A 13,127-nucleotide genomic window follows, 5' to 3' on the forward strand; every position below is an offset into this window, starting at 1 on the left:
AAATAGAGATGAGATCACTCTGTAGACACCTGTATGAGGGAGGCAGCTTCCCTTTAAACTACTTTATAGTAGAAGTGAAGCTACAGGGGTAGGGGTGAGAGGTGTTTAGAAGCAGCGACAACAATGAATTTCTTTTTTTCTTTACATCACTGTGACTGATGTGTCTGCTGTTTGACCCTGATGTGGATCAATACCATCTACTGTACTTGTGTCCACTATTAGCTGCCTGGAGCAGCTGTAAAGAAGCAGCAGGTGATGCACCGGGCTGCTCAAAGAGTAGATGATGTGTCTCTGTCGACAGCCTATAATAAGCGGGGGTAGCGATGAATGTATGAGTGTGTTCAGCCTTCACTCTGGCAGAAGGCCCACTTGGTGTCAGAGCTGCTGTATTGGAAATGGCTGGACATGATTTGTGCTGCTCAACTCAGCATCTCTGCAGTTCACCTCACGGTGGTTTGGTTGACTAAACTGTGCAGCCAGTACGGGCAACTCGACCCAAATGGCTACGTCTGTCTCTGACCAACTGCCTGAAAAGCTATTTAGTAAATTGTTTGCGGGAAACTGCCTGAGTAAATTGCCTCAGAGGGTCAGAAGAAGCTGTAAGGGGCAGACTATGCATTTTGAGGAATACTGAGGTTAATCAATGCAACAGTTAGTTATCACTTTAAGATATAGAGTAGGTCTATAAACCCATAACACTTTGCCACATTGACTGGTGGATGAAAAGATTAGAGAACTCAAAGGAGAATGCCCTTAAAGGTAGGGTCAGTAGAATTTTTCTAAAAAATAAAACATCAACTCTTACGGGAATAATCCTGTTCAATCGTCTCTCGTGCCTCTAGTCAATGTGTGCGCCTGCCTCAACCTCGTCCTCTGCCTGTGTGTTGATGGTCTTGTTGTTTTGTGACGTTTCTGGGTAGAGAGTAAGTGTGGTTACCTTAGCCAATGACAACGTGACCAGTGCACAAGTGACTTTACGTGTTGATAATAGCGAGTGGAAAAAGCTATCCTGAGCGGCTAGGATAGTGGACTGTGGATAGCTACGGTCGGAGGATGTGGATGTGCACTGCCATAGCCCAGGAGAAGGAGCCCAGTTTGATGTTGCGCTTACTAACAGGTAGCAGAAAATCCTGCAGACCCAACCTTTAAAGAAAATAAGTCTTTTGTGATAATATATTTGAAAGATTGCTTGCTCTAAATGACAAAGTACCTCACTCTGAAACCTGTACATATTGTTCAGTTTTAAAGGTCCCATATTATGCAAAAATCACTTTTCACTTCTTTTCGTGAAAAAGCGAGAAAAACAAGCTGTTTGGATTTGGAGCATTTGGATTTGCATTGGGGGGATTTGCCGACGTCTCCTCTTTTGACCGATCAGGAGCAAGTCTGACCTGATTGGTCCACTGGAGCAGATACCCCTGAACAGCCTCCCTGCCAACTCCTCTACCCGCTGCTGGAGAGTGGTGGCACTGCTCTCAGTGACGTGGAAGAGTGGGGCGGTATCAGCGGTGGCTCATTTACATATGAAGGCCACGCCCACTAAATCAGAGCGTTCTGAACAGAGGGGCTATGAGAGCCTGGAAACAATGCTGCTGTGCTTGATTTATTGGCTTATGGACCAAAACATGTGACTACCATTTCATGAAGACATCAATGATCCATATTAAACTGAAGAAAAGGAGCAGAATATGGGACCTTTAATGGTGCCAACCCAGATGTGTAAAATACCAAACATGGGCACTTAAGCATCCCCATACCTTCAAGGATCCTGGTGTTTGGGTTTCATGGTGCTAACAAGGCAACAACCCTCCCCTTTTTTACAGTTGAAAAGCGATACCACAAAATCCAGAAAAGAATGTCTCATTTTATTCATTAGCTCTTGGACACTTTTTCACTTAGCCTCAGTCTATTTTAAAAGGAAGTTATCCACATTTGTGGATTATGTTTTATTATGGTACATACAAAATGCATATGGATTGATTTCCACTATAAAGTCATGTAGCCTGGGCCCTGGAGAGCCACTGCCTCTCAGGACAGTATTCTGAATTGTTGAATAGCTCACACAGTCTCTCACAAAGCAGTGAACCTCCTTGTATCATGACTTCTTAGAGACTCAGCCTCTCTATTGTACCTTTTTCAGCTACAGTAGGATCCAGTTAGTTTGGAGAGCCTCCATTTATTTTTTTCTTTGATACAAGCATTAAAAACTTTTTTCTAGACTTTTGTCCCTATCCCAGCTGATTTGAAAAAATGCATAGTTCTCTCTCCCCAATATTCATAATTTTTCAACATGTTGTCTTGGTTCTACTTTAGGGTTTGAATGATTTGCACATCAAAATAAAAAAAGTATTTAACAAAGCATTATAATGTTTTTTCTTGGAAATGGGGGTTGTATAAAACTTGATCATGTTTAGAAAGACCTTTGTTTTTTCTTAGTTTTGTCTCATTTTTAGTCCAAACAGCATCACATTATTTGAATTATCTTACTTTATTGACATTTCTCATGTTACTAATCATGAACTGTTTTTTAAGTAATTTTTTTCAGGGTTTTTATTCCTTCAATCCGAGAGGACAGGATAGTGGCTAGAGCAGGAAATAGAGTGAGAGTGGGGAATGACGTGGGAAACAGGCCACCTGGCTGTATTCAAACCCTTGGCCACCCGCTTAAGGGCGAACCTCATGGGGTGTGACCTAGACTGCTAGGCCATCTGCACCTCCTCATGACCTGTTTGACCATAAACCATGGATCATAAATATTGTGTGGGTAAAACTTCTCAACCTTGAAAAACACACATTTGCATTTGAGTACAGACCCATAAGTCAGAACAGAAAACACACAGGCATGTTCTGTTTAATAAAAGTGGTTATTTTAATTTCCTGTTTGCTCCATCATGTTCCTACAGTCCATCACTGTCTTCAACAAATAAAAGTTCTGCTCTGTATTTGAGTCAAAGTCACAGTCTTTTGATTGCGTTGCCAGTTTTGTGCTGAAGTCGCTCAGAGTTTCAGTGAGAAACAGATGTAAATAATGAAGAGAAGAGATTGCTTACATTAGTGGTCCCAGTTCTCTGTAACAACAGGATTTAATCTACCAGATTAGATCAGCAGCACACAACACTGAGAGAGGAGAAAAAAACACACATTTAAACACCAAAAACCTACATATACCTTTACTTTACACACTCACATCCACACAAAAACACACTCTCACACACTTAGTCACAGCCAGAACAACCACACACTAACACCAACAACCAGTAGACACCAAAGTAACTTTACCTACAGTACAAAAATCAAAAAATATCTCAAAATATACAATTATTATTTACAGCTCAAGTATACACCCTGTCAATCTCACTATAGATACTTAGTGTGAATTTATCTGAATGTACATCAATATGTACAGATTAAATACATCCTCTTAAATACTATAAATATAACTATAAGTTTGGTCACATTTAGACTATTTGCACTGTCAAATAAACACACTTTTACTCTACTTTTATTGAGTTAATCTCAGTTATTTAACTGGGTTAATCTCCTCAAGTTGCCATGTAGTACATAATGCAACACAACAGACACATGGACGAGACACAGAGACCCTGGAGTTGGAATAAATATGAATACTTAGTGCAGACGCTACTCTATTCTGGCTAACATGATAAGACTAATGGAAGTGTTTAAACACAAAGTGTGTTGTGCCTGGAAGCAGGGGGCCCTACAAAAATATCACGCTTAACCCCACTCTTACGCTTCGGGGCCCCTGTCGGTTCATGATGCTCAGAAAAGCCCTACGCTCCCCTCCCCGTTCAGCACCCTTGTCTGGTTGTGTCTCTTGTGCTGCTGCTGCTGCTGAAAGTCTCCTTGTGCTCTGACATTACTCAGATCTTAACTGTGCAGATTCATCAGTAGTTGGAAGTGCAGTGTAAACTAACAGTACAGTTTAGCTTTTTGAAATGACGGCAGTGTATTTCAGTGTGCGACCCCTCAGAGGTAAAAACTAAACGATCTACAGGTGACTGCAACCTATTCAGTTGATACAAACCAGTGAAATTCACTCTTGTGCTCTCTTGTCTGTGCTTCTGTCAGTGTGCTTTAAGACAAAGCTGCAGGTGAGCTCAGCAGTGTCCTCACTTTAAGTCATGTGCTATTTGTGTAGTAGGTGAGCAAATCATCTGGCCTCTTGTGCATGTGTTGTCTTGGTACATCTGAATACCTGCGGGCCAGACTGTAGTGCTGAAACAGGTTTATAATCTGGTATCGTAAAATGTTTCAAAATGTGTTAGTCTGTTGACGGGTAACATATTAGCGAGTGGGAATGGTGAGAAGACACCTTTCCATTGAGAGCACAGTGTAGTTAAAAATATCACACTGTATTGTTACACTGTGACATTTTCTGCACTTGACTTTATAGTATCCATCTTTTTAAATATAAATCCCTTAACAAAAATTAAGATTATCATGGTAGGATATTTAACAATCATGAGTTTCTGTGTACCATCTGTGAAATAAGAGGGCAGATAAGAGAATAGTCCATAAATGAACAATATTAACCACTGAAGTGTAAATAGATATGTATAAGCACTAGGGATAGAGCGATTATCGGGGGCTGATATTTGGCATTTTGAGGCGTATCTGCCTTTTTTTAATCCGACAGCCAATGAGAAACAAATTTAAAACTGTGTTGTTGCAGCTCCGCTGTCTGCAGTCACTACTCAGTACCCTGCACTGCCCCACCCACAGCACCATCTGATTGGTTACAAGCAGAGCCATGGCTTGGGTAACAGCCAATCAGCAGTGCAGTTATTACAGTTATTGCAGTTACATTGAAATTTTGGAAAACTTTATTTACTGTAGAAAACTTTAGCTATTTAATTTTTACGTTTTAATTTAACTTTATAAAACATGCTGCTAAGCCTGGGAGCTGTTTAATAAACATATGGTTGAAGGCATTTGAATGCAGTTAAGTGTTGGAGTTTGATTGTTCAAAATTTTGACACCAACATTTTCACTTTGACTGCAAATTAATATCGGCTTCAAATATCGGTTACCCGCCTCCTTTTCTACAAATAATCTGTATTGGTATCGGCCCTGAACAATCCATATCGGTCTATCTCCAATAAGCATACATATAACTCCATCAACATATCACAGCATTAACATACAGATCCTGCCTTTTAGGGACATTTAGCAAATTCTTTCTTTGTAAATGTAACTATTGTCAACCAATATAAATTATTGGACAGTATGCATGTAATCTATCTTCAATCTCCACATAACAGACAGTTAATCCTTAAAACATCAACTCCAGGGTCTTTAACTAATTAAAGTGCTCAAGTGAATGAGACAAGACATTGTTCAAAACTCTGCACAAACGCACCACAAAACAAAGAGAACAAAGTGACAAAAGCATAAGGCAAACAGACGACAGAGATGCTATTGAGGCACCAAACAATGTGACTGACTGTGCTCACTAGTCTGCTCAGTCTCAAGTCTTAGTGTCGTTTCAGGGAGGGGCAACGATACCAAGAAAGCATCATGTCTTCCTCTGCCGTCCTCAAGAGCCCCCAAGTGGTGAAACCAGTGTATCACCACTTGTGCTGAACATTTATCACATTAAATTTTTCCACATTGCCCTTAAACATACATTGTCTTACAATGTTATACATCAAAAATAAAACGGGCTTTTTGTGTTTCACCTCAGTTCACATAAAGACATCAAAGTGTAACTGTAGTGCTTATGAAAAGATGTTTGATTTCAGGAATGTACAACAATTAAACCCAAACATCAACGCTCTTAGAGAAAGTATGGCAAGTCCACGTGGCAGTGAACCTCTCAATCAATGAGAGATACTCATGAAGCACAGTAAACATCTCGCTCCTGTGTCTGCACAAACAGCCGTGCAGGTGAAGCAGACAAAGAGAGGTGTCCGCTCTCTTCGTCCTCCTCCTCCTCCTCCTCCTCAACATCGCATGAGGATCTGTCTCCATTGTGCCTTGTTGCCACGGCTTCCCCTGGGTAACGCTGCTCTATTTTTAAAGCGTCAGGGTCACCAGGGGCTCGCATTCGAACAACACACCGATGCACATACACACACACACAAACACACACTTCTAATGCACAGGGGAAAACTGCTTATATTTCTAGTGCCTTCTCCGCTCTAACACACACAAAGACCAAGCGTGAAGCTCATAAACGTAAGCTTATCTCTGCTTGTGCACACCCCACCCAGCCTTTCTAAGGCATTGATTAAAATGGAAACGCTTGATTGAAATAATTGATTAAAATGGAAAAGCTTTGTGTGGGCCAGCTGCGACGGGAACAGCAGAGATATGACTTGAGAACGGATGGTTGAAAAGAAAAGTACGGCTCCGTGTTAAGGCTCAGAGATGCTCTAACCATGTCTGCCTCTGTGCTTTTTATGATAACAAAGAAAAATCGAAGAGGTGGAAAACTTCCCCCTCACTTTGCACTACTGCAGTGTATAAACGAGATTTACGTTGACATCTTCAGACTATTGCACAACACATATTTACAGTATTCTACAAATGTAGGAATAAAAGGAGACCCACATTTTACACGGACTGACTGAATATTATTGCTGATGTATGATAGGCACAATAAAGATGTAGCTGTAGATGCAGTGTGCTTGTAACACTGATGACAATGATTTTTTTGATGATTATTAGTCCATTAAAGTGAGTCTCCTTCCATTCTTTCTCCACAAATAACAATCGTCTACATCCAAACCAGAATAAGATGATGATCCCCTGATGTAAGAGCATCCAATAATCTCAAAAATAACCGTATTTGAACAAGTAACAAACTTTTACGGGTCAGCACAGCGTAAATCTTAGGCGTTGCACACACTTTAACCTCAGACAGAGCTCACAAGAACACAAAGCCTGAATCTGAGCCGCCAAAATAAACTTTCCATGCTTCACTCTGTCCACCATTCCCTAAACTCTCTGCTATGTGGGCAGATGGAAAAAGCTGTTTCAGATGGGACTCTTTCCCATGTGGGGCTCAACTGGCAACAAGTAGCAGTGTCAGAACCACAGATGATGAGTGATGGGGCAGAAAATGGTGATGAAGGGACTCAGCTCTGCGGGTTAAGGTGTGATGAACGCTGCAGAAAGCAGCAGTGGATTTCCTCTTGACCTCCCTCTCTCTGAGAAAGCCGGGTGTAAAGGACCAGGAGGATCTCTGCACACAGACGATCATAGCTCAGACTCTGGAGAACCAATGTTCTGGTAGCCCGTCTTGGTGCTGGTGCCGTAGTTGGTGTTGGTCATCTCGTGGGCGCCGCCAGGGCCCAGTAAGGTGCGATGAGGGGGCATGGGAGAAGGAGCCTCGCTGGGGTTCTTACTGAGGATGAAGCGCTGCTCATCCTGCTCCTCCAGGTTGGACATGTCCTTCATCATGCCTTTACGGTAGGAGACGGAGAGCTTGTTGGAGCCGTCTGAGATCAGGTTGAAGTGGCGGGCGATGAACACGAGGGGTAAAGGCAGCATGGCTGTCACGATAAGGGCATAGGCCATGCCTAATGCCCAGGGAGGGTAGCTGTGGAATTTCTCTGCACCCTGGGTAAAACAAAGACGGGTATAAAAGAGGTTAAAGGGATAGTTCAGTTTTTTTGAAGTGGGGTTGTATGAGCTCTATGTGACCACTTAGGACATTAGATACAGTAGAAAGTTGTCTCCTCTCCCTCAGTAAGACACAGACTGTAATCGATGGTGACGAGGAAATAGACGCTAACAGGGAAAGACCGTACCAAATTCAAAGGCTATTTTCTCTGCCTACAAGAACTAAAATCAAAAAGTAATACCACAGTTTAAGAGTACGCTACATAAAATATTTTTCAAGTGCATTAAGTCTTCGGAAATATAAACATTTATCAGGACCTAACTAACTCATGTGTCCTTACGCGCAGCGCTCGTGCGCTCCGTCCCTCCTCCTTTCAGCTGTAGGGAATGTAAACAAGCTATGTTTCGAGCGCTGGTTTTAGCCTCGTGTAAGTTTGATCAAGTATCGTAATTCTTTTGTTTGTACTCAAAGGATTGTGAGGCAGCGTAGGAAATTCAAAATGAGTGACTATGACAGCGACGATGAATTTTCATTCACTTTGGAACCAAAAGGATACCTGTATGAGCCGGAGTACACAGAAGAAGAGCTGCTACAGATGGAGACTGAAAGGAATACAGAGGAAACATCCGTGGACACAGAGAAAATAGCCTTTGAATTTGGTACGGTCTGTCCCTGTTAGCGTCTATTTCCTCGTCACCATCGATTACAGTTTGTGTCTTACTGAGGGAGAGGAGACAACTTTCTACTGTATCTAATGTCCTTAGTGGTCACATAGAGCTCATACAACCCCACTTCAAAAAAACTGAACTATCCCTTTAAGAGGAGGAAAGCATTTATGGAATCAGCTTTCTTTTTTTTTTCTTGAAAATAGATGACTGACCTCAGACTCCACCCAGGCGTTGTATCCTGCAGGACTGACTGCCATCTCAATGACAGTGGCCACAATAAGCACCACCAGGACAGCTGGTGATACATACCGCCACATGTAGTAATAAAAGGTGTACGGCCTGAAACCAAGCATGTCCTCCAAGTCCTGCATAAACCTGAGATACAGAAACAAGAAGTGTTACTGAGGGCTGTGGAAATGAGCCTGAAACCTTCTTAAGGCCTTGGCAGAGTATATTACTGCACCCATTACCAGGTGGGCCTTTTAAGTTCAACAATAAATTAAAGACGAAGCAATGCATTGTGGTATTTTAAGCAGAACATAGCATGGGCCACCTGCCATTTTTTTAAGTGCACTGAGTTATAACATAAACCACCTTGTAACCACGAGCAGAGGTTCAATATCTTGTGCTTTGTGATAAACAGGAAGTGAAATCAGACAGACTTTCCCCCTCACCGATGAATCTTTGTTTGGGTTAGATGTGTTTCTTTAAAGTACCTGGTTATTAACTTTGTTATTTACAGCGGGCTAATGTGCATTCCTAAATAACGCAATCATCAGTAAGTAGTTCCATTACTTTTACAGATATTATGAAGTACAAAGCCTAAGAAAAATGTATTTCTTTTAAGAAGTTTGTGGACCAAGTGATAACAATTCTGGAAATACCATGTTGGTAAAGCCAAGTGCAATGTTTAAACATAAAACTGTTTTTCAGAGTCAGCTGATATAGTCCTTGGGGCATTCTTAGTAAAAGCTCACAGAATTATCTCAAACAAAGAAACATCTGAGTTCTGGTAAAAGATGTAGACTTAGCATACATTAATCTCCACCCACTTACTCGATATAAAATATAAATTCTGTACTTAGGAGTCTAGATTTTCAACATGGGATTTCATTCATTAATTTGTGGTTCATTTGATGTCTGAATTTTCAGCAGGCTCTTGTGTATGCTGGGAGCACGGACAGTAAAGCAAACAGGACACAGTCCCACCCGTGCTATCAACCTAGAATTCAACCTGAGTTATAAACCTGCCTGACGCAACCTATAAGTGTTACGATTTCCTGATGACTTGGCATCCAGTCACTTAAAAAGTTGTATTTTCTCTTCCTTGGAACTAAATCGACAGATGTACAGATTTACTTTAAAATCTTCACAACAATGTGAATTCAGCCCTTTGAAAAATGAGTAAATCACAACTTTCACAGTTCCAGCTGTCATACCTCTGAAGTTAGCCAGAGTGAAGCTCTTTTGTAATTCCTTACCTCTTGTTAAACTCAGACTCTCACCTCTTTGTGCCATAGATCCAGGCCACAGAGACGTTCTCCAGGATCACCACCACAGTCAGAGGCAAACCAGCAGAGTAGTCGTCAAACATGGTGACAAAGTAGTTTCCTGATCGCTGCACAAACAGCAGGCCTAACAGGAAGGCGATGATACAGCAGGCCACTAAGAAAGAGATGAAGAGCAGACATTATCTAAAGATAATCTGAAACATTTCAATCGAATGCTGCACAAGAAACTGAGTTTGATACCAAGAACCGAAACACTTAAGCTCACCACACAGGATCTCTTTGCGGATTTTGAAAGCGTCCAGTATGGGTGTGGTGATACCGGTCATTGTTCCAATCATACTTCCCAGACCCAAGTTGATGAGCATGAAGAAGAACATGACTGACCAGAAAGGGCTAGCAGGGAAGTGTGTCATGGCCTCTGTGAAGGCGATGAAGGCTAGACCAGTGCCCTGAACCGCCTGAAAGATGCAGAGGACAGGGTGAAGGGTGGAGGACACAACAGATACATGTCATGTTTTACATGCAAACAATCCTATTCAAAAATTACAATTCCAGACTTATCCTCAATTTAAAAATTAAAAAGTTCTTCATGGCATTTAAGATGAATAGGTCAGTGATGTAGTTTGTGCATAATATTTGAAAACCAACAGCACATGCAATAAATAATAATCAACATTTGATCATACAAAACAGGGTCACACAGGTGAAATAATATAGTATAAAAAAATAATAGATGAGGTACTAGTATCTAACCTTCAACATACACTACCGGTCAAAAGATTTAGAAAACCCCAATTTTTCCAGTCTTTCATTGAGAATAAGGCAGTTTCAAGTCTCATTTAACTGGAATTAAGGTAGATAAACAATTGAGCACTCCGTGTTTTCAATCTTACCACCTTGGTCTCTATTCTTGAAGTAGTTCTGTCATAGCTTGGACTTGTGGTTTGGGCCAATATGTTGCTGTGGGATGAACTCCTGACCAACTAGGCTCATTTCAGAGGGTACTACAGAATGCTGTGGAGCCATTTTTAGTTCAGGGTGCCTCACAATGGATCAAGCAAAACAGCCCCAGACCATCATGCTTCCTACCCTATGTTTACATTTGTTCTCTCACTGAGGAACCACCCGTTCATCTATTCAACAGCGTACAAAAATCCTGTGTGATTACCCAAAGATTCAGATTTTGATTCATCAGCCGTGCACCATCTTCCCACCTTCAGTGGTCCATTTGGGGTGTTCAATGGCTCAGGCAAGCATCTTTTTCCTAACCTGACATCTTATTGGTGTTTTCTCTTTGCAGTTTGACCTGCCAGAGTTTTATCTTCAGAGTTGAAACCGAGACTTTCTCACTACAACCTTTTTAAGCTGTTGTTGTGAGCTGTCTATCACAGAAGCCATTCCCTCTCAGAAACTTGTCTTCTGATTCTGTTGTGGTTTTGGGTCTGTCAGACCTCCTTCTGTCAGGGTTTCCACCAGTTTCTGAGTAACTTATGATGGTGAAGGAGGCGTAACTCACTGACACCTCAACTTTCTTTGACTTCATTTCTCTGTAGGAAAGACTTACATCTTTAAGTTTTATGATGTTGTAATGATGGTCTGTCTCTCTTCCAATACTTATTGCCTTTTCCTTGTCATTTCTTTAGCATGACACTGCTTTCTGAGTTATAATATTGTAAAATTATGCTCACGAGGGTATGGTACCACAGTGTGTTCCAACACTAATTTTATACAGACAGAGATGGATTAAGTCAGGGGTGGCCAACCAGTCAGAGACCAAGAGCCACAAAAATCACCATGGTACTACAAAGAGCCACATCACACACATGGTCTTACAAACGCACTTCTCACACATATATGAAATGACTTAAAATGAAAATATATACGTTTCTAATTTTCAAAGCGAGATTTATTGTGTTTAAATTGGTATTTGGAGTCGTGTCAAAAACAAAAGTCTGTTTTACTGCAGAAGAGACGAAGGTTCACCTATCTATCTATCTATCTATCTATCTATCTATCTATCTATCTATCTATCTATCTATCTATCTATCTATCTATCTATCTATCTATCTATCCATAGGTAGGTAGATAGATGGATCAGAGATAGATAGATGAGCTCATGAGAGGAGTACATGTAGAGAAGAGAAACTGAAACTAAAGTATCAATCTCATTACCCAAGTATTGATCAATTCTGATCCCAACTTTGGCACCAGTATACCAGTATTTTAGATTTATCGGCACACCCTTACTTATAACTATATAGTGGATAGAAGAGCCGCACACTGAAAGGCAAAGAGCCACATGTGGCTCACGAGCCGCAGGGTGGCCACCCCTGATGTAAGTGATCAAGAAAACTTGGGAAACCTAAAGGAGTTGGTAGTGCCAACTTTCAAGACTTGGTCACTCTTTACTGCTGCTGAACAGCTTTAAGTTGTTAAAGAAATTTTAAAATGCACATTATTTCTCAGTTTTGGGTAACCTTGCCTTTTTTCTTAACCTCTGGTAGTTCACTACTTACTTTTTAACTTTTCTAGTTTTTTCTATTGGACTTGAAGTACTTGAATTTCAATAATAACTTCAAAATTGGGGCACTCTAAAATTTTTGACTGGTAGTGTGAGTTAGTTTTCATCATTGACCATCATTTTGTTCATGAATGACAGTTTTAATAAGTATCTTAGTATTTTTTCACATGAAATAATCAGTCAACTGTAATATTTTCAATAGTTGTCCTGTCTTCACTTCAACATAAAAAGCTCTTAATCTTTGGTCATTTTTCATAAATACTGAGTGAACAAATTCTCTATTAGCTTCTGACCTTGTTAAGTTCATCCTCCAGCTGACAGGCGTCCAGGCCCAGCTGCCCAAAGTTGTCCTCTTTCACTGTCTTAATGACGCCGTACATCTCTGCGTAGTCCTGGGCTGACAGGTGGGAGAAATTGATGTGAGGAGGGATGAGTTCCCTGCTCAAAACACCTGTGTTCAGATAGCCCAAGATCTTCTCTGCGTTGCTACATGAGGGATGAAAAAAGGATTTATTAGCAGGTGAAAAACAAAGAGTTGCTGAAAAGAGGCGCTAGGTTTTGTAGTTTTATAACATACTCACTCAACAACACACTTCTCATTCATGACATTGGCTTTGAACCCCAGGACAGCGAACACGACTAAAGTGGCTAAGATGGAGGTGACAAAGTTGATGATTGAGACGAGCGCTGCGTCGAAGTGGCAGTTGTTGTCTCGCTTGTTGTAGCTGGAGAAGGCAATGACGCCTCCAAAGCCCAGACCGAGTGCGAAGAAGACCTGTGTGGCTGCTTCTCTCCAAACCTGTGGCTCCAGCATCTTTTCCAGCTGAGGAGTGGAGAAG

At 41.2% G+C, this 13,127-nt stretch overlaps 1 protein-coding gene across 2 annotated transcripts in view; it reads right to left on the reverse strand.

Moving 5' to 3' along the window:
- Positions 1-2,851: 2,851 nt before the first annotated feature.
- The window catches only part of slc6a17 (solute carrier family 6 member 17), a 29,326-nt gene continuing 19,050 nt past the window's right edge, over positions 2,852-13,127 (reverse strand). For both annotated transcript variants that reach the window (XM_074681420.1, XM_074681421.1), the window contains 6 exons: positions 12,870-13,111; positions 12,582-12,774; positions 10,033-10,225; positions 9,762-9,921; positions 8,469-8,631; positions 2,852-7,584 (listed from right to left, as the gene is read on the reverse strand). In XM_074681420.1, the coding sequence (XP_074537521.1) occupies positions 7,222-7,584; positions 8,469-8,631; positions 9,762-9,921; positions 10,033-10,225; positions 12,582-12,774; positions 12,870-13,111 (1,314 nt within the window). In that variant the 3' untranslated portion in view covers positions 2,852-7,221. The remainder of the gene's footprint in view (positions 7,585-8,468; positions 8,632-9,761; positions 9,922-10,032; positions 10,226-12,581; positions 12,775-12,869; positions 13,112-13,127) is intronic.

The sequence above is a fragment of the Halichoeres trimaculatus genome, unplaced genomic scaffold, assembly GCF_033239565.1.
Source record: "Halichoeres trimaculatus isolate MK-OKI-2021-1 unplaced genomic scaffold, fHalTri1.1 fHalTri1_scaffold_11, whole genome shotgun sequence".
NCBI lineage: Eukaryota > Metazoa > Chordata > Actinopteri > Labriformes > Labridae > Halichoeres > Halichoeres trimaculatus.